The following is a 21,513-nucleotide window of genomic DNA, read 5'->3' on the forward strand; positions in this document are numbered from 1 at the left end:
TTCTTTATCCATTCATATGTCCATGGGCATTAGGTTGCTTCCATGACTTGGCTATTGTAAATAGTGTTGCTATGAACATTGGGGTGCATGTATCTTTTTGAATTGAGATATATGCCCAGTAGTGGGACTGCTGGGTAGTATGGTAGTTCTATTTTTAGTTTTTTAAGGACCTCCATACTGTTCTCCATAGTGGCTGTACTAATTTACATTCCCACCAACAGTGTAGGAGGGTTCCCTTTTCTCCACACCATCTCCAGCACTTATTGTTTTGTAGACTTTTTGATGATGGCCATTCTGACTGGTGTGAGGTGATACCTTATTGGAATTCTGATTTGCATTTCTCTAATAATTAGGAATGTTGAGCATCTTTTCATGTGCTTTTGGCCATCTATATGTCTTCTTTGGAGAAATGTCTATTTAGATCTTCTGCCCATTGTTTTTTTTTTTTAATAAATGTAGAGTTTACAATAAATACTATCATGTGTTGATTAATCTTTATTAAGACATCACTAATAATTAATCAATTAAAGAAAATAACTACTTGTTGGAGAAAGAAAGCAACAGTAAATACCCTGGTGGGATTTTGGAATTTTATTTTGTGTGTGTGATATCATGATATTTGTCTTTCTCTGTCTGACTTACTTCACTTAATATGATAATCTCTATGTCCATCCATGTTGCTGCAAAAGGCATTATTTCATTCTTTTTAATGTTTCTGCCCATTTTTTGATTGAGCTGGTTTTTTTTTTTTTTTTTATATTGAGCTGCATGAGCTGTTTGTATATTTTGGAGGTTAATCCCTTGTTGGTTGCTTCGTTTGCAAATATTTTCTCCCATTCTGTAGGTTGTCTTTTCATTTTGTTTATGGTTTCCTTTGCTGTGCAAAAGCTTTTAAGTTTAATTAGGTCCCATTTGTTTATTCTTATTTTTATTTTCATTACTCTTGGAGGTGAATCCAAAAAGATATTGCTACAATTTGTGTCAGAGTGTTCTGCCTATGTTTTCCTCTAAGGGTTTTATAGTATCCAGTGTTACATTTAGGTCTTTAATCCATTTTAAATTTATTTTTGCGTGTGGTGTAAGAGAATGTTCTAATTTCATTTTCTTACATGTAGCTGTCCAGTTTTCCCAGTACCACTTATTGAAGAAGCTGTCTTTTCTCCATTGTATATTCTTGCCTCCTTTGTCGAAGATTAACTGACCATAGGTGCATGGGTTTATTTCTGGGCTTTCTATCCTGTTCCATTGATCTATTGAATATATTTCTCGTTTTGTGCCAGTACAAAACTGTTTTGATTACTGTAGCTTTGTAGTACTGTCTGAAGTCAGGGAGCCTGATTCCTCCAGCTCCATTTTTCTTTCTCAAGATTGCATTGACTATTCAGGGTCCTTTGTGTTTCCATATAAATTAAAAAAATTTTTTTTGTTCTGTGAAAAATGCCATTGGTAGTTTGATAGGGATTGCATTGAATCTGTAGATTGGCTTGGGTAGTATAGTCATTTTGAGAATATTGATTCGTCCAATCCAAGAACATGGTATATCCTTCCATCTGTTTGTGTCATCTTCGATTTCCTTCATCAGCGTCTTATAGTTTTCAGAGTACAGGTCTTTTGCCGCCTTGGGTAGGTTTATTTCTAGGTACTTAATTCTTTTTGATGTGATGGTAAATGGGATTGTTTCCTTCATTTCTTTTTCTGATCTTTCATTGTTAGTGTATAGGAATGCAACAGATTTCTGTGTATTAATTTTATGTCCTGCAACTTTACTGAATTCATCGATGAGCTCTGATAGTTTTCGGGCAGCATCTTTAGGATTTTCAATGTATAGTGTCATGTCATCTACAGACAGTGACAGTATTACTTCTTCTTTTCCAATTTGGATTCCTTTCATTTCTTTTTCTTCCCTGATTGCCATGGCTAGGACTTCTAAGACTATGTTGAATAAAAGTGATGAGAGTGAACATCCTTGTCTTGTTCCTGATCTTAGAGGAAATGCTTTCAGCTTTTCACTGTTGAGTATAATGTTAGCTGGGGGTTTGTCATATATGGCCTTTATTATGCTGAGGAAGGTTCCCTCTATGCCCACTTTCTGGAGAGTTTTTATCATAAATGGGTGTTGAATTTTGTTGAAAGCTTTTTCTGCATCTATTGAGATGATCACATGGTTTTTATTCTTCAATTTGTTAATGTGGTATATCACACTGATTGATTTGCAGAATTGAAAAATTCTTGCATCCCTGGGATAAATTCCACTTGATCATGGTGTATGATCCTTTTAATGCGTTGTCGTATTTGGTTTGCTAGTATTCTGTTGAGGATTTTTGTATCTATGTTCATCAGTGATATTGGCCTGTAATTTTCTTTTTTTGTGATATCTTTGTCTGGTTTCCAAATCAGGGTGATGGTGGCCACATAGAATGAGTTTGGGAGTGTTCCTTCCTCTGCAATCTTTTGGAATAGTTTGAGAAGGACAGGTGTTAACTCTTTGCTAAATGTTTGATAGAATTTGCCTGTGAAGCCATCTGGTCCTGGATTTTTGTGTGTTGGGAGTTTTTAAATCATAGTTTCAATTTCAGTACTTGTGATTGGTCTGTTCATATTTTCTATTTCTTCCTGGTTCAGTCTTGGGAGACTGTACCTTTCTAAGAATTTGTCCATTTCTTCTAGGTTGTCCATTTTATTGGCATATAGTTGCTTGTAGTAATCTCTTATGATCCTTTGTATTTCTGTGGTGTCCACTGTAACTTCTCCTTTTTCACTTCTAATTTTGTTGGTTTGAGCCCTCTCCCTTTTTTTCTTGATGAGTCTGGCTAAAGGTTTATCAATTTTATCTTTTCAGAGAACCAGCTTTTAGTTTCACTGATCTTTTCTATTGCTTTCTTTGTGTCTATTTCATTTATTTCTGCTCTGATCTTTATGACTTTTTTCCTTCTACTAACTTTGGGTTTTGTCTGTTTTTTCTCTAGTTGTTTTAGGTGTAAGGTTATGTTGTTTGAGAGTTTTGTTTCCTGAGGTAAGATTATATTGCTATATACTTCCCCTTTGAACTGGTTTTGCATTGTCCTGTTTTCATTTTCATGTCTCTAGGCATTTTTTTTAACATCTTTATTGGAGTGTAATTGCTTTACAATAGTGTGTTAGTTTCTGCTTTATAACAAAGTGAATCAGCTATACACATACATATATCCCCTTATCTCTTCCCTCTTGCATCTCCCTCCCTCCCACCCTCCCTATCCCACCCCTCTAGATGGTCACAAAGCACCTAGCTGATCTCCCTGTGCTATGCGGCTGCTTCCTACTAGCTATCTATTTTACATTTGGTAGTGTATGTATGTCCATGCCACTCTCTCACTTTGTCCCAGCTTATCCTTCCCCGCCCCCCATCCTCAAGTCCATTCTCTAATAGGTCTGCATCTTTATTCCCATCCTGCCCCTAGGGGTTCTTCATGACTTTTTTTTTTTTTTTTTTTAGATTCCATATATATGTGTTAGCATACAGTATTTGTTTTTCTCTTTCTGACTTACTTCACTCTGTATGACAGACTCTAGGTCCATCCACCTCACTACAAATAACTCAATTTCATTTTTTTATGGCTGAGTAATATTCCATTGTATATATGTGCCACATCTTTATCCATTCATGTGTCGATGGACACTTAGGTTGCTTCCATGTCCTGGCTACTGTAAATAGAGGTGCAATGAACACTGTGGTACGTGACTCTTTCTGAATTATGGTTTTCTCAGGGTATATGCCCAGTAGTGGGATTGCTGGGTTGTATGGTAGTGCTATTTTTAGCTTTTTAAGGAACCTCCATACTGTTCTCCATAGTGGCTGTTATCAATTTACATTCCCACCAACAGTGCAAGAGGGTTCCCTTTTCTCCACACCCTCTCCAGCATTTACTGTTCGTAGATTTTTTTTTTTTTAAGAGACACTATTTATTTATTTATTTATGGCTGTGCTGGGTCTTCGTTTCTGTGTGAGGGCTTTCTCTAGTTGTGGCAAGTGGTGGTCACTCTTCATCGCGGTGCGTGGGCCTCTCACTATCGGGGTCTCTCTCGTTGCGGAGCACAGGCTCCAGACGCGCAGGCTCAGTAGTTGTGGCTCACGGGCTTAGTTGCTCCACGGCATGTGGGATCTTCCCAGACCAGGGCTCGAACCCGTGTCCCCTGCACTGGCAGGCAGATTCTCAACCACTGTGCCACCAGGGAAGCCCTGTTTGTAGATTTTTTGATGATGGCCATTCTGACTGGTGTGAGATGATATCTCATCGTAGTTTTGATTTGCATTTCTCTAATCATTAATGATGTTGAGCATTCTTTCATGTGTCTGTTGGCAATCTGTATATCTTCTTTGGAGAAATGTCTATTTAGGTCTTCTGCCCATTTTTGGATTGGGTTGTTTTTTCTAGGTATTTTTTGATTTCCTCTGATTTCTTCAGTGATCCATTGGTTGTTTAGTAGCATATTGTTTGGCCTCCGCATGTGTTTTTTTTTCTTTTCCTTGTAGTTGATTTCTAATCTCATAGCACTGTGGTCAGAAAAGATGCTTGATACGATTTCAATTTTCTTAAATTTACCGAGGCTCACTTTGTGGTCCATGTGTGATCAATCCTGGAAAATGTTCTGCGTGCACTTGAAAAGAATGTGTATTCTGCTGCTTTTGAATGGAATGCTCTATAAATACCAATTAAGTTCATCTGTTCTAATGTGTCATTTAAGGCTTGTGTGTCCTTATTGATTTTCTGTCTGGATGATCTGTCCATTGCTGTAAGTAGGGTGTTAAAGTCCCCCACTATTATTGTGTTACTGCTGAATTCTCCTTTTATGGCTGTTAGCATTTGCCTTATGTATTGAGATGCTTCTATGTTGGGTGCATATATATTTACAATTGTTATATTTTCTTCTTGGATTGATCCCTTGATCATTATGTAGTGTCCTTCTTTGTCTCTTATAACAGTCTATTTTGTCTGATATGAGTATTGCTACTCCAGCTTTCTTTTGATTTCCATTTCCATGGAATACCTTTTTCCATCCCCTCACTCTCAGTCTGTATGTGTCCCTAGATCTGAAGTGGGTCTCTTGTAGACAACATATATAAGGGTCTTGTTTTTGTATCCATTCAGCCAGTCTATATCTTTTATTTGGAGCATTTAATTTGTTTACATTTAAGGTAATTATAGATATGTATATTCTTATTGTCATTTTGTTAATTGTTTTGGATTTGTTTTTGTAGGTCTTTTTTCTTCCCTTCCTTTTGTTCTCTTGTGATTTGATGACTAACTTTAGTGTTGTGTTTAGATTCCTTTTTCTTTTTTGTGTGTATTGTAGATTTTCAATTTGCAGTTACTATGAGGTTTTGATATAGCAGTCTGTATAATATATATGAGTGTTTTTAAGTTGCTGGTCTTTTAATTTCAAATGTATTTCTAGTATCCTGCACTTGTACTCTCCTCTTCTCACGACTGCTGGTTTTGATATCACATTTGTGTGTGAATGATTTCCTGCCTTTACTGGTCAGCTTTCCCATTCGTAATTTTCTTGTTTCTAGTTGTGGCCTTTTCTTTTTCACCTAGAGAAGTTCACTTAGCATTTGTTACAAAGCTGGTCTGGTGGTGCTGAATTCTCTTAGCTTTTGCTCGTCTGTAAAGTTTTTGATTTCTCTGTCAAATGGGTAGAGAAATCTTGGTTGTAGGTTTTTCCCTTTCATCACTTTAAATATTGATATATCATGCCACTTCTTTATAGCCTGCAGAGTTTCTGCTGAAAAATCAGGTTTATAACCTTATGGGGATTCCATTGTATGTTACTTGTTGCTTTTTCCCTTGTTGCTTTTAATATTTTCTCTTTGTCTTTTTGTCAGTTTGATTAATATGCGTCTTGGTGTGCTCCTCCTTGGGTTTATCCTGCCTGGGACTCTGTGCTTCATGGACTTGGGTGACTGTTTCCTTTCCCATGTTAGGGAGGTTTTTAGCTACTATCTCTTCAAATATTTTCTCAGGCCCTTTCTCTCTCTTCTCCTTTGGGGACCCCCTATAATGCAAATGTTGGTGCACCTAATGTTGTCCCAGAGGTCTCTGAAACTGTATTCATTTCTTTCTTTTCATTCTTTATTCTATTCTGCAGCACTGATTTCCACCATTTTGTCTTCCAGCTCACTTATCCGTTCTGTCTCATTATTCTGCTATTCTTTCTAGTGTATTTTTCATTTCAGTTATTGTATTGTTCATCTCTGATTGTTCTTTGTATCTTCTAGCTCTTTGTTAAACATTTCTTGCATCTTCTCAGTCTGCGCCTCCATTCTTTCTTTTTCCAAGATCTTGGATCATCTTTACTATCAATACTCCGAATTCTTTTTCTGGTAGATTGCCTATCTATCTCCACCTCACTTAGTTGTTTTTCTGGGGTTTTATCTTGTTCCTTCGCCTGGGACATATTCCTCTGCTGTCTCATTTTGTCTAACTTTCTGTGATTGTGGTTTCCGTTCCACAGGCTGCAGGGTTGTACTTTCCATTGCTTCTGGTCTCTGCCCCCTGGTGGATGAGGCCTAAGAGGCTTGTGCAGGCTTCCTGGTGGGAGGGGCTGGTTCCTGCCCACTGGTAGGTGGAGCTGGATCTTGTCTCTCTGGTGGGCAGGGCCGTGTCAAGGGGTGTGTTTAGAGGTGGCTTTGGGCTAGGGCTGTGTTCCCACCCTGTTGGTTGTTTGGCCTGAGGCGTCCCAGCACTGGAGCCTACAGGCTGTCAGGTGGGGCAGGTCAAAATGGAAGCCTCCCGGGGAGCTCACACCAACAAGTACTTCCCAGTACGCCCCCACCAGTGTCTGTGACCCCACAGTGAGCCACAGCTGCCCCCCAACCTCTCCAGGAGACCCTCCAAGACTAGCAGGTAGGTCTGGCCCAGGCTCCTATGAAGTCACTGCTTTCTCCCTGGGTTCCGGAGTGCACGAGACCTTGTGTGTGCCCTCCAAGAATGAAGTTTCCATTCCCCCCAGTCATGTGGAGTTCCTGCGACCAAGCCCCGCTGGCCTTCAAAGCCAAATACTCTGGGGTCTCCTCCTCCCAATTCTAGACCCCCAGGCTGGGGAGCCTGATGTGGGGCTCAGAACTCTCACTTTTGTGGGAGACCCTCTGCACTATAATTATTTTCCAGTTTGTGTGTCACCCACCCAGTGGGTATGGGATTTGACTTTGTCGCGATTGCGCCCCTCCTACCGTCGCGTTGTGGCTTCTTCTTTATCTTTGGATGTAGTATATCTTTTTTTGGTAGGTTCCAGTCTTTTTTGTTGATGGTTGTTCAGCAGTCAGTTGTGATTTTGGTGTTTTTGTGAGAGGAGGTGAGCTGACGTCCTTCTACTCCACTATCTTGTTCTTTCTCCCTCCATATTTGTTATTTATACCATAATTTGGGGGCAAATGCTACAATGAATGGCCCCAGCATCTGCCTACACATCTTAGGAGAAGCACCAATGCCCAGCAATATGTAGCTTTGACATACCAGTGTCTTAGTCAGAGGGCCCTCAGTGGATAACTGATGGAGGCCTCCATGCTCTCAACTGTTTCATGAGTCAGTAACTTTATAAATCTATGGTTCCTATGAATGAAATTCTCTGACCAATCTAAAAACCTGTAAGCAAACTGTTTGATGGAGGGGATGTCTCAGGCCAGTCTGAGTTTTAATGGGGCTGGACAGGGCTCAGGCATGTGACAAGTAAACCAGCAGCCCTGTTTTCCCTGGAAAACCCAAGGTGCTTAATGTTGGCAATTATTTCCATGGGAAGCAGAAGAGCTGAGGTGGAGGTGACATGGTCAGAATGTTCTCCCTCCTCCAAATGAAGAAGGCAGATCCTTGGGCCTGCACAAAATCAGCAGTACCTTAGTGAACACGTTCTGGAGCCCGAAGGAGGCTGTGACCTGACCATCACATGGGCAAAAAAAAATCCTACGTTAATTCATGGATCAAAATGAAATACTTTATCAACAGACTGTGGTCTAGGAATTGCGTTTTATGACTGATTAGACAAGTTCTTAAAATGTACACCTAGGGCAGATTCACACCATGATCTGAATGTGGGATCAGCTTTGGGTGTAGCCCTGTACCCCCTCCTTAGTCCTAGGAGTAGACTGTGGCAATTAGTTAACAAATAAAAATCTAAAAATAATCATTTCTCAAATAGAACAAAGAAGACGGGAAACAAAATTATTAAGCTTTTTGGAATACCTGAAAAGATGACATTGACACTGACTGGAAACTTGGTATGGAGGACAGACGGCCATATGATTCCAGGCCTGTCATTCTAAGAATTAAAGCCAAAGAAGGGGACCCCACTTGAAGGGGGCTTTAATCAGTCCTTGGGAAGACAGGACAATGGCTGGTATTTCTAATCCCCATCTTAAGTGCTTTTAAAATGAAGCAGGGACTATTTTCACACTGAAAGAAAGGAAAGGAAAGGCAATCCTAGCAGCCAGAGCTAGGAAAGCTTGGAATTGATTTTTTGGTATCAACTTTCCGAGTTGTTTTGTGCAATGGTCATTCCTCACACATGTCTTAAAGGTGCATGAGAGCCTAGTTCAGTGCCGCCTGGGCAAAGTGGAGGCCAAGGCCAGAGATGCAGCTTACATGGCCCAGGGCCACGGGGCTCTTCCCCAGCCCTCTCTAGCTAATGAATCGGTGACAGACACAGCCAGAGTCCCAGATGGGAAGGGCAGGCAGCCACGTCAGTTACCTCATCCACATACCTGGAGTTCTGCCATGATTTTGTCTCCTTCCTCTTCCTCCTCATCCTTTGAGGAGGAAGTAGTGACAGGTGGTGGTGATGGGGCCCAGGCTGAAGCAGGCTCCTCTGCTGGACACTTCGTGGCTCTAGCCTGCAGGCTTGGTCCAGCATCTTCACTGCTTGCCTGAGAAAGATTCAAACCACAGATACTGGCTTAACACCCCCAGGTGCTGGAAAAAGAGGGACAGATCGCAAAAGAACACACGTTCTGTCACTGCCTGGTGCCCTGGCTTCCTAGCTCTTCAAATCGAGCTGAAAGGCTGCTTTGTCTACTTGTGTTTAGTTTGGGTTTTTCTTTGCCCAACGTTGTCATTTTGGCAAACAGATTGAAGAATTATAATAAGACTGTAAGTTAACTTCAGTGCCTTTAAGAAAGGCCCTCCTTGGAAATTGTATTTTACATTTAACATACATGACAAAACTTGCCAGGTTAAGTGGAAGTTAAAGCTCTCTGAACCTATTTCTGAAGACTCCCACAACTATGTTAGCTAATCTCAGTTACCTTTGTAAGATGATCTTTCTTTTGCTTGCCCCTCAGGCCCCTGTTTTCAATCTTAGTGTGCTTTGCTGGGGGAGTAGCTGGTGATTTGCATGTCACATAGTTACAGCTAAAAGTCAAGTAAGGATAAAACTCCTGGTGCTGAGTCTAGTCCTATAGCAGTGGCTGACATTTTCCCATCTGTGCAATTCTGTGCAATGGGCATTCCTTACACACGCCTTAAAGGTGCCTGAGAGCCTACTTCAGTACCACCTGGGAACGCAGTGGCACCTAGCTCAGTGGCACTTCCTTGGAGACCTAGTTTATTCTCTACTTCTCTTCTCTGCCTCACTACTTTTTATGTTCTAAATGAGAGCAGAGAAGACTTTGTCTAAGGGCAGCATCTGAACCCAGAGACCAGTTTACCAGGGCTTCACCCATCAGACCTTTGTGGTGGCATTCTCCTTCCTGCTGGTGTAGACCACATCGCCGGACCTCGTGGTGGTGAGCCCCGATCCTGGCAGGTAGCTCCTCCGTGGAGGTGGGGGAGGACGAGGCGGGGACTTAGCCCCCAGCTTGTCCAAGTCCTGTTCTGAATTTGGAGAGTCTTCTGGAAAACAGTGTGTCATTGCAAAATCATCTTTCGCGATAACATCCAGAAAGCCCAATGAATTTCTAGAAACTCGATGCAATCTGACTTAAAAATTTCTCTATTCTCTCCATAGTGCAACAACTGAAAATACAGGCCCTGAAGCCTGACTGGCTCGAAGTCCCAGAAAGGCCCTGCACAAGTTAATTAACCTCTCTCTGCCTCAGTTTTCCCATCTGTTAAATGGGTATTCTAATAATATCATCTCCACCAGGGTGTTGTGAAGGTCAAATGGGCTTGACATACATAAAGCATTTAGAAGAGTGCTTGGCTTATAGTAAATGCTATGCAAGTATTACCTATTATTATTAAACAAATCTCGTTACCCCAAAAAGTTGAGTGTTACTTGGAGAGATGAAGGGTCAGAGCTCCCTGCATGGCTTCCAGAGCCTTCATCCCTGAGTCTGGAAAGCAGTGTTGGCAGGAAGGATTCATGTAGAGGAGGTTAGAGTAGAATCTGGCCCAGGAAGAGCCAGAGGCAGATGGGGTCAGAGGACAAAGTCAGGGAGAAAGTGGATCTTTTTGGTCACGGTTATGTGGTTAGAAAAGGTTCTCTGCTAAGAAAAGGAGGCAGCAAATGCAGAAATGAGAATTTCTCATTCTCATTTCTCTCAGAAATGCAGAATTATAAATCAGTATTGACACCAAAGGTTAGGAGATGAAGCTGTCTGCTGAGCTTTCGCCAGAAAAATGCCCCGAAAAAGGCATTTCTTTCTCAAAACGCAAAGAGCTTCACTCCTGCCCTTTACCAACATTCTTCACTTCAGCCTTTTACCAACACTCTACACCTAAGAGCTCACAAAAGTGGTAAAACCAGAAATTCGGGATCAGAGCTTCCAGCTGGCCTTTGTCCCAACTCTGGGGACACACAGGCCTGCCTGGCCTCCCAGGAGTGTGTGTGTCTTTTCTGAGCAACTGAAACAGAGTTGTTTAGAGGAGGTGCTTGAGGACTTCCTACTGAAAGCTGTGATGAAGATTTGGCTAAGTCATCAGGGTGACAAGCCAGTGATTATTTGTAGTGGGCGGTTCCCGTCTTATGCAGAGGGTGCCGGGTTACAGGGCACCAGCACCACTGGGACATGTGTCTTGTCCTAGGCCAGCAGCTTGGCCTCGGGATGGCTGCCTCTGGGGACGGGCACAGGCTGATGGGCCCTGGAGGTGGGCCCTGGTCTCCCTCTCATGTGTAATGACAAAGGCCCCCTCTCTGACCAACCTGAGATACACTGGGCTGCAAGTAAAATAATGTCTTCGTCCGTAATTTTAAGATGAGAATACGGCACATGGTTTGTAATTGGTTGAAGATTTAGCAGTTTGAGTTTTTTAACAGCTTTTTTATATTATTATTGACACACTGATGCTTAATTTCCATAGTTTTGGTTGGTTAAATATACCATCTAATAATTTTGATTTAAAAAATGCGATTTCTCCTTGTGATCTAATATCCCTCTGGGAGCTCATAAAAGCTGACGTTTTCTAAGAAAACCTCTCAATTTAAACGCAGGTCTCATATTCTCCCAGCTGGTGCTGTGAAGGGTCATAAATTCGTAGGAAAGGCAGAAGCTGGGGAGCTACATTTTTCCTTAGTGAGCGTTGTTCTAGATTCCTAACGCAGAACACAGCTTCCCTGCTAGGTTTATAACTAAAAAGTAGTAGTCAATAAAACAACAACAACAAAAACTAGTAGGGAGGCTCTAGGGACACCTGGGGCTTGTTTTCCCAATTAATTTTTTTGTTTTAATTGATAAGGTTTTTAGGAAGTGAGAGATTGGTCCCACTGGCCAGCATGTGCCTATGTGGGTGGCACCACACTGACCCGAGCGTGAGCAGCCCACAAAGCTCTGGTAGCGCCTGACCTGAAGGTTCTAGCTTGTCCGCTGGAGCATCGCCCTTTGGCTGTGGGCCTGAGGCTGGCGGCATCTCCAGGTTTGGAATCGACTTCATAATATTGGCCTGGGCTTCTTCTAGGAGCTTCTCAAATTCTTTTCCGTTATAGTGGTCCAGATTTTGCCTTTTCTCTTCCCATTTCCTTTCTGCTTTCTGAAGGACAACAGCAAGTAAAGAAAGTTTTGAGATTTCATGTCGGGGCGGGAGGAAGTATAACACAGTTAAAGTGTTGGTAAAGTGATGCTCTGGTTTCTGTGTCCAGGGACACTTCTGCCCATCAGACAAACCTGACCCTTGTGCTGTCTGCTACATGTTTTAAACAGGCTGCCACTGAAGCCCAAGTGGTATTCATTCACAGAGAAGCAAGCTCAGAAACCCAATCATTCATTCATTAAATTATTACTGAGCACTTACTACATACTCTGCCAACACTCTTGGCAGGGACACAGGGATATATGCATTCAAAGGCATGTATCCCATAACTAAGGTTTTGTTTTTCTACACTGAGTTTTCGTTGTAGAGGAGATGTTCAAAGAAACAGAAACAAACACCAAAACACTCACTAATCCTATGTCTCAGTTCCACTGCTGTCAAAGAATTGCTATATGATCTTCTGGGTCACATTCTCCTGGTTACAAAAGGAGGGGCTATTGAGATGATCTCTAAGCTCCATCAAGTTCTACAGGAGGGAGAAGTATATAAAATGCATTTTTAAGTACCAGTACATTTTTTTAAAGAGCATTTTCCTGTGATTTTGAGATGCCACGTTAATCATTCCAGGAGGACAGAGTGGAAATGAGCACCAGGATTAGTGGAACCCCATAATGTCAGAATTGGAGAAGACCCAGGAGATCACGGAATCAGTGTATTTCCCACACGAGAACACTGGGGCCCAGTGAGACGAAGGATCTGCCCGAGACTCACTCTCTATGAGTAACAGCCACCACTGTCACCATCCTTATCCTCCTCTGTTTTTCCTTCGCAGCATTTATTATCACCAGAGCCTGGGCTTGGTCCCTTCTGTTCACTGCCACCCCCAGAGCCTATGAAGGCCTGGCACATACTGGGACTCAGTAACATCTTTTGAGTGAATGAAGCTCCATAGCAGAGCTGTCAGGAAGACTCAGGCCTCCTTATTGTGGATCAAAGCATTTCAGAGATGACTTGTAAGTGTGCTGTCAAAACTTACTTAAAATATACACATAACAATGGTAACTATGCCTAGTGGGTTCTCAATAGACATTTTTAAATAAAAGAATCATCCTACTGACATCCTTTAAATGTAGAGATGTTTAAAGTGGCAGATCCACTAATTTTCAGGAGGAAATGTGTTTTTGGTCCCCTCCCTGACCCTGATAGGCAGAATCATCATCAGCCAATCACATTCCACCCCATCTTATGCATTTTGTAAGCAGCTAACTTGGATTAGGGGGCACAGCCACTGACTCTGGAGCAGAGGGGAGCTACCTAGTGTTCAGAGGCCTGGTGGCCATGACTGTGGCCTTAGTGGTTTTAAGAGGTCATCTCCTCCTGAAACCAGAGTTATCCACTGCTGACTGCGGACCAGGTGGCTAAGGACACAGTAATGAGTGGAGGAAACATTTTAGGGAAGAGGAAGGAGAGAGCCAGGGAAACGCAGTGTGCTGCTTGAGCACCTACACCAGCTCTTGATGAAAAGAATATTTAAGAACACAGCAAGTTTTCTCTCTATATTGTGTGACCTTGAGACCTTCTTTCTCCTTCCTTCTGAGACTTCTGTAACAACTTCCCATCCTGCACCCTTAATTTAAGACCCACTACCTTAATCTATTCTGCATATTGTTTCCAGATTAATTTTCTGAAGATGCCATTTTTTACCACTGGTCCAAGCTACAGCATTTCTCTGATACTAACGAAATGAACCTTGGCCCCATGGGACTGGTGAGTAAGCTGCCCCAAACCAGTTTCCAGCCTGTTTTGCCAGCCTTATCTCCTCTTTCTTGTTCCACTTAAACTGGTTTATCCAAGGTCCAGCCTTTGCCCCAGGATCCCTCTGTCCTAGAATGTTCTTACCACCCTCTGCTTACCCAGATTCTACTTCATTTTCAAGGTCACTGGCACACCCTCCCCAGCTCACACTGGCTCGGGAGGGCTGACTGTCACCCTTCTTCCCACCAGCATGGTCAGTGATGTCAGCGATGGTGGGAGTCTTTCCACCACAGAAACTGGCAGATAACTACAGATCAGGCTTCTCCCATCAGAATGCCGGTTGTTAAACACTTAACAGCACACCACTGCCTCACCTTCCTACAGGTTGGGTGCCTGACCCTTGTCTGAAATCTGATGGCCTCTCTCTCAATCTGGCCATCGAAACCCATTTACAGTTTAAAAAAATCGGTATGTATATAAGATAGAAAGTTATATATATTTTTGATTAAAATATAAAATTACATGTTTTTGATAATGTATTTGATAAACATATATCTTTGATACATATATGCATTATCTCCATAACCAGACTGTACACTCTTGGAGGGAAAGGACCACATCCTTTCCTCCTTTACGGAATTATGAAAAATGGAAATAGGACTCTACCTCGATAGACACTGCCCTGTTCTTGGCACTCACACTGTGGATTTCGTCCATGAACAGGCTCTGCACGGAGGAACCATTCCCGGGCATCTGCGGGGACTGCAGAGCTGAGGTCACCTCTTGTGTGATAGCGGGAGGGCTGGCCGGGTGAGGCCCGGGCCCCCCTGGCAAGTGCTGGGCAGGGTTCAGCAGCGCGGAGGAGAGCTGGGACGGCTGGATGACCACAGGAGAGCTCTGAGCGTGGTGAACGGTCAAGGGCACCACTTCCGACTTCACATCGCCGGGGACGCCCGCACCGGGGAGGGGCTGGCCCGAGGCGCGGGGAGCCTCCTCCTGGGCCTTCAGGACTTCTGCGGCCGTGGCCTTTTCCATCACGACATACTGTGCGGCCTGGGCTGCGTCTGTGCCTTTCAAGAGCCCGTCAGTGACATGCCTGGGAGAAACCACACACAGCAGCATGAACTGGTGAACTAGGTAACGTGCATTTTAGTTGTATGGCATGCTTGAGTGCTGTGTCATCCCAAAGCCAGGCAAGATTTTGTGCAGAATTAAGACATCCTAAAACCCGGAGCAGCAGCTTAGAGTTGAGGGTTCCCGTAGCAACCTAACTGCCTCCTAGTTCTCTCTGGCAGCTGCTTTCCTGCTTTTTCCCTCAGGACACGGTCTGTCTTTCCCTTTCCACGTGCACTGTTGTGTCCAGACTGATGCAGTCCCGTCACTGTTTGTTTGGGGGGTGGTGACATCGAGTGGACACACGATTCTAACAATAACTCCTGCACCGGATCCAGGCCTGGGCAGCTCTCATAGATGCTCGGTTCTAACCCAAAGCTTCCCAAACCCTCCATTCTCTCCTCCTTTCCCTGCTACACATCTTGGGAGGGTGGTTTATATGCCAGTTCCTTTTGCTTTGCTCTTCCTACAGCTCAGCCTCGTGCCATCTGGCTGCCCCACCTGGACCTGACCAGCCTTTCTGCAACATCAAGAGTGACTTCGAATCTAACCGCCGGCTTAGTCCTCCTCCTCCTCTGCTTTGGGGGCGGGGGGTCATTTGATGCTGTCTGTCTGTCCGCCTCCACCCATGGTCCAGTGGAAAAGACATGACCTTCCGTTCTACCATGTTCTAGCTCTGCAATGACGGGAACTTCACCTCTGTGAGCCTCAGATACTTTTCTGGAGATTATAATAATGCTGGTGACAGTGCTGTTCAATGCCTTCCTCAGGGCTGGGTGCTACGATCAATGAAGTCACATGGAAGACTTGGTCACACATGGTACTCGACCCATAATTTTTAATTAGTCCCTCATTCCCTTCTTAGCAAAATACTCTTTTTTTTTTGATTTGAAAGAATACATTGCTTTCTACGACTCTCCTCTTCTATTCACTTCTTTGTTTCTTGTGCTCTTTACCTACCCCGTCTCTTCAGTCCCAAAGGCCTAAGGGTCTCTTTCCTCCTTTCCTTCTCATTCTATCATAGTCATCGCTAGTAATCATCTTCATGAAGGCGACTTCCAACTCTAAATCTCTCCTCCCTCTCTCCCTCCGAGTTAGGCAGGGACTCCCTTAAACTCTGCCTCTTGAACTTTGGTCCACATTCTAAGTGCCTCATGGGCAGCTCTGTTTTGCTATCCTTCCGGCACCTCAAAGTCAACACATACCAAATCCCTTCAGCATCTTCCCAAGCCGCTAAGTTGCTCTGAATTGTGACTGTCACCCGCTCTGTCTTCTCTATCAGGCACCAGGACATGTGCCTGTCCTTGGGGTCGTGCATATTCCTACCTTCCTTCTTGTGTCTTCCACAGTGCTGAGTACAAAATGTTATACGGGAAAGATACCAAGAAAAGATTAATAGTATAAAGGCCTGTGACGAGCAGCGTGATGGCAGCTAATATTTCTTCTATTTTTATTGTTAAAGTTACTTAACTGGCTTTATCTATCATTCTCACCACTGAGCATTTATGGGACAAAAAGTCCTATAACATTCAAGACACACAATCCCATCTTTTTTTAGATGGAGGTAAGATAAATATCTCCAGCTTCATCTGTGCTGGCTCTAAAATTTTTTAAAAATTGTTTTTCAGGGAAGAGAAGGGAGGGTGGGCAATGTTACCAGACAGCCTGCTCCCTCTTTAAACAAACACTTAATAAGGATGGTTTGTTTTAGGCTTTGTGGGTGGGTTACCACATTTAGGTAAGAGCTTAAGTAAGCATTCTTTGAACATATTTTTATCCTACTGGAAGAAAAAGTTCACTCTGGCAATTTAAAATGAGTGAACCTATGAGAAAATGCAATTCAGGTACAGTTTCTTCCTGTGCCCAGGCAGATGAGGGCTCCCCAGGAAGAGGCCATTGTTGTTTTAATCCAGGTGATTTTTGGCATCCTGGAACTTACACAGGTGATTACAGAGCACTCTGTAGTGTCAGCATCTCGGAAGAGGTTCTTTTTGAGGCCACTGTTACTAGAAAAAAATCTCACTTGCTCCTTATGGTTAATAATTCATCTAAAAGTCAACTGCACATTTAACATATGTCTCCTACAAACCTGATCAAAAGATTATAGTGATTAAAATTCTCCCAAGAATTTATATGTTACTTCTGCTTGTGACCTGCTCTCAAATCTGGTCCAAGATCTAAAGGGTAACATCTCTGTAATTTCCAAGTCCTACTAAAAAAAAAAAAAGAAAATTCAGGACTGCCACTCTTGGGAAGTGGTTCATGTGTGGTAGTCGTGTCTATTTCCCACGTGGGCAAGGAAGTTTTATAAGGGCAGGGGTCCTGTTTGGTTTATTATTATATTCTCGACACCTAACACCACCAGGGCTGGAGCAGACAGAACGTCCACATACGGCTGACTGCCTGGCTGTGAGATCAGAACCAACAAGAAGTCTGGCGTCAAACCATCAGTCCTCACCCCAGCCCCGCCCCCTGCCAGCCCCGTGCCCCGCCAGCCCCAGGCAGCCCCGGTCACCTGCGCAGCATGGTCAGGGCGTCGGTCATGCCGCGCACTCTCTGCAGGAGGCTGTCCAGCCTGTGCGGCTCCTCCTTCAGAAACCGCACGGCCTCCACTTCTATGCGCAGGATGGCCCGCATCTTGTTTTGTAAGGTTGGAAATTCTCCTGCGGGCCAAGAGCAGCTGGTGAGCTGCAGGGAAAAGCCAGAGCAGCAAGCCCCCTGTCCCGAGCCCCGACTCCGGACAGGGTTGAGAAGCGTGGGGTTCACCCACCACAGGGCAGCTCACTGCCTTGAGGCCGAGCTGGGCTCAGCGTGACCTGGGCCAAGGCAGAGCCCCCAGGCCTGTCATTTCCTGCCTGTATGTCTGGGATAAACTCACACGGCCCTTGGGGTGTGTTTCATGAATTTGGTACAGGTGCCTGGGGCACTGTAAGAGCCCAGAGAAGAGAGACGGTTCTGAGAGTCATGCAGTCCTAAATATTACAGCCACCACTGAAATATCAGCTCCCAGAAGACAGGGGTGCTCGCGTGTTTTGTTCAGTGATGTATTCCCAAGTGCCCAGAACAGTGCCTGGCACACGGAGGTGTTGGATGAGTACCTGCCCATGGGCACGAATGAATCCTTCACTGTCTGATGGATTTTCAAACACCCCAGGAAACAGGCTTCAGACTCCCCCCCCCCCCCCCCCCAAGGAGGACGCTCACCTTTCAGGGAAGCTACTGCCTCTCCCACCTGGTGCAGGAGGAAAGCCCCGTCTTCCACATCCTTTAGAGTAACCACGCGGCTGGCCAAGGCAGAGTCCTTCTTTAAATCTTCAACGAAGTCTTCCAGGTCACTGGGGGGAGTGCAAACCACAGATGGAGTGAGCGCTGGGGCCTTCAATAAGGACAGTGCAGGAGCAGAGGGCCCCCTGAGCCTCACCGCCTGGCCTCCCCTCCTGTACCGCGTCCTGGCCGCCCCCTCCACGCCCACGGAGGCGATGGAAGCAGCTGGTACAGGCGTAGCTTGGTTTGGCTTAAGATATTCTGCTGAGGTATGAGGCAGGTGTGAGGCCGTTTTCCCGGGGCTGTCCACGGGGAGGCCCAGGTTGGCCGCCTGGCTGACCAAGGACCCACTCTTCGTTTTCAGTGTTGCTGATGCCAGCTAAGGGAGGGTGTGTGCACCCTGCGACGTGACAGAGGAGAGAGAGGGACGGAGGGAGCCAAAGGAGGAGGCCGGATTGCTTTAGATCAGGCTTCTCAACCTTGGCACTTGGCCTTTGGGGTCAGGTAATTCTTTTCTGTGTGGGTGTGTGTGGGGGGGCTGTCCTGTGCACTGCAGGATGTTTAGCTGCACCCCTTGCCTCGACGCACTAGATGCCAGGAGCAGCAACTACATGCCGACAAATTGGACAACCTAGAAGAGGTAGACAAATGCTTACAAAGGTACAACCTTCCGAGACTGAACCAGGAAGAAACAGAAAATATGAACAGACCAATCACAAGCACTGAAATTGAATCTGTGATTAAAAAACTTCCAACAAACAAAAGCCCAGGACCAGATGGCTTCACAGGTGAATTCTATCAAACATTTAGGGAAGTGTTAACACCTATCCTTCTGAAACTCTTCCAAAAAATTGCAGAGGAAGGAACACTCCCAAACTCATTCTATGAGGCCACCATTTACCCTGCTACCAAAACCAGACAAAGATACCACAAAAAAGAAAATTACAGCACTGATGAACATAGATGTAAAAATCCTCAGCAAAATACTGGCAAACCGAATCCAACAGCACATTAAAAGGATCATACACTATGATCAAGTGGGGTTTATCCCAGGGATGCAAGGATTCTTCAATATCCACAAATCAATCAGTGTGACACACCACATTAACAAACTGAAGAATAAAAACATATGATCATCTCAATACATGCAGAAAAAGCTTTTGACAAAATTCAACACCCATTGATGATAGATGCCAGTAGCAACCTCCCCTACTTGTGACAAACAAGAATGTCTGCAGGCACTGTTAAATGTCCTTGGGGGAGGGGAGGGGAACGAACTTGCCCCTGACCGAGAACCTCTGGTTTATACCAATTGTCCTGTCAATAAGGATTGAGTGTCCTCTCCAGGCTACAAAGAGAAGAAATGATCACAGATCTGATTTCTGGGGTGTGTGCACACACTTACACACACCTCTTAGGGTACTGCCAGTTCCAACAGAACTAAATTAAGGTCTCCTACTTCAACAAACACACCAATAATAACATCCTGTCGCCTCGGCCCATTAATAACCTCACCCCACCCTTGCAGTTTGCCTGTAAATCCAACAATAGAAAAACCCCTCTTAAAGAAACAGGAACAGAGCTTTGACTTGAAGAACCACTAGGTGGCAGTAAGCGAACAACTATTCCACTGCCAGAGCCTTGAGTGTCGTCGGGTAGGCAGCAGGTTGAGAAAAGTACAAACTTCCAGTTATAAGATAAATAAGTACTCGGGGTGTAATGTACAACACGATAAATATAATTAGCACTGCTGTAGGTTATATATGAAAGCTGTTAAGAGAGGAAATCCTGAGTTCTTATCAGAAGGAAAAAAATTTGTTTTCTATTTCTTTAATTTTGTATCTTTATGATATGTTGGATGCTCACTAAACTTACTGTGGCCACAGTTTCAAGATGTGTGTAAGTCAAATCATTACGCTGTACTTGAACCCTTACAGTGATGTATGACAAGTACATCTCAGTTAAGCTGGAAGGAAAAATCATTTAATTGGCAATTCTATAAAAATATTAAAAGTCTATGTTTTTTTAAAAGAACTTTTCAAGGAGAACCTTGAGATGTAGTTGTAGACAATCGGGCTGTCACAGAAATGTTGCAGACAAATAATAGCCTTTTTACTTCATGGTGGGTGATTAACTGTCTATAAAGGCATGAACTAAATAAAAATTTAGAGGCTACTCTTGAGATGATGCACAGTCGTCAAATTTTCTTCTTCAGGAAAATAATAACTCAAACTGATTTCTTCCTCTAGACTGCTACTGAGAGGGGTATTCTAATTTTAATCAGGCACATTGGGTTGGCATCTGAGGTGACATAAGCTACAGCTCAAATATCAAATAGGTGATAGAGGATAGTACTCTCCATCATGCTGTAGGCTTCTGGTGACTCTGGTCATGAAAAGAATTTGGAAGCTGCTCCCTTACAGTCCCATTCTGGGAGGTTTAAGCTTCCCAAGAAACAACAGAATTACCTATATACAATGGAATACTACTCAGCCATAAAAAAGAATGAAAATTTTGCCATTTGCAGCAACATGGATGGACTTGGAGGGCATTATGCTAAGTGAAACAAGTCAGAGAAAGGTACTGTATGATATCACTTATAGGTGGAATCTAAAAAATACAACTAACTAGTGAATATAACAGAAAAGAAACAGACTCACAGATACAGAGAACAAACTAGTGGTTACCAGTGAGGGGGGGAGGGGGGAATGTAAGGGGCGGGGAGTGGGAGGTACAAACTAGTGGGTGAAAGATAGGGTACAAGGATGTATTACACAACATGGGGAATAAAGCCAATATTTTGTAATAACTATAAATGGAGTATAACCTTTAAAAATTGTATAAAACATTTAAAAAATAATTTTAAAAAAGGGCTTTATGAAATTCAAAAAAAAAAAAAATTACCAACACTAGAAGAACCCACGCAAATGATTATTCATTATGCTAAAAGGTGAAATTGTTCTATGATAAATCTTCATCGCATAACAAAACATACATTAACATAAAAGACGGGCCTGCCCCAGTGACTGGGGCGTAATAAAACTCTGCTCATTTCAATAGTGGGACTTGATAGATGCTTTCAATAAGAACCACAGAAGATGGGTAACATTCAAGGAAGCATCTTTCATTCTGGATCAGACATACTTTACATTTAAATTCTTCTTTTGTGATTTTAACTACCATTGAATAATAGGAGGATAATTTTGGCGCTGTGTTATTTTGGCTATTAGTTTTAATTTATTGAGATTAAATGCAGACTTCCCATTTATCACTGGATTGTGCCACTGGCTCCTTTTAATTTTATGCGTTGCCAAGCCCTATAGAACAGTGTGATGCTCCGGCTTCAAAGAGACTAGCTCAGACTCCCAAGGGCTGTTGAATTTCCTGGGCCTGGATGGAGGGGCACTAGCTAAGTGTCCACGGATACCCAGAACCAGCAGAACCC

General features: G+C 43.5%; 1 protein-coding gene across 4 annotated transcripts in view; it reads right to left on the bottom strand.

Moving 5' to 3' along the window:
- Positions 1 to 21,513, bottom strand: part of KIAA1217 (KIAA1217 ortholog) — a 325,759-nt gene that overhangs the window by 10,091 nt on the left and 294,155 nt on the right. For 3 of the 4 annotated variants that reach the window (XM_036844419.1, XM_036844420.1, XM_036844417.1), the window contains 6 exons: positions 18,009 to 18,139; positions 17,320 to 17,467; positions 14,358 to 14,787; positions 11,753 to 11,936; positions 9,697 to 9,860; positions 8,735 to 8,896 (listed from right to left, as the gene is read on the bottom strand). In XM_036844419.1, coding sequence (XP_036700314.1) covers positions 8,735 to 8,896; positions 9,697 to 9,860; positions 11,753 to 11,936; positions 14,358 to 14,787; positions 17,320 to 17,467; positions 18,009 to 18,139 — 1,219 coding nt within the window. The remainder of the gene's footprint in view (positions 1 to 8,734; positions 8,897 to 9,696; positions 9,861 to 11,752; positions 11,937 to 14,357; positions 14,788 to 17,319; positions 17,468 to 18,008; positions 18,140 to 21,513) is intronic. The other variant, XM_036844418.1, reaches the window with a different exon arrangement.

This window comes from Balaenoptera musculus, chromosome 2 (genome assembly GCF_009873245.2).
Source record: "Balaenoptera musculus isolate JJ_BM4_2016_0621 chromosome 2, mBalMus1.pri.v3, whole genome shotgun sequence".
Taxonomy (NCBI): Eukaryota; Metazoa; Chordata; class Mammalia; order Artiodactyla; family Balaenopteridae; genus Balaenoptera; species Balaenoptera musculus.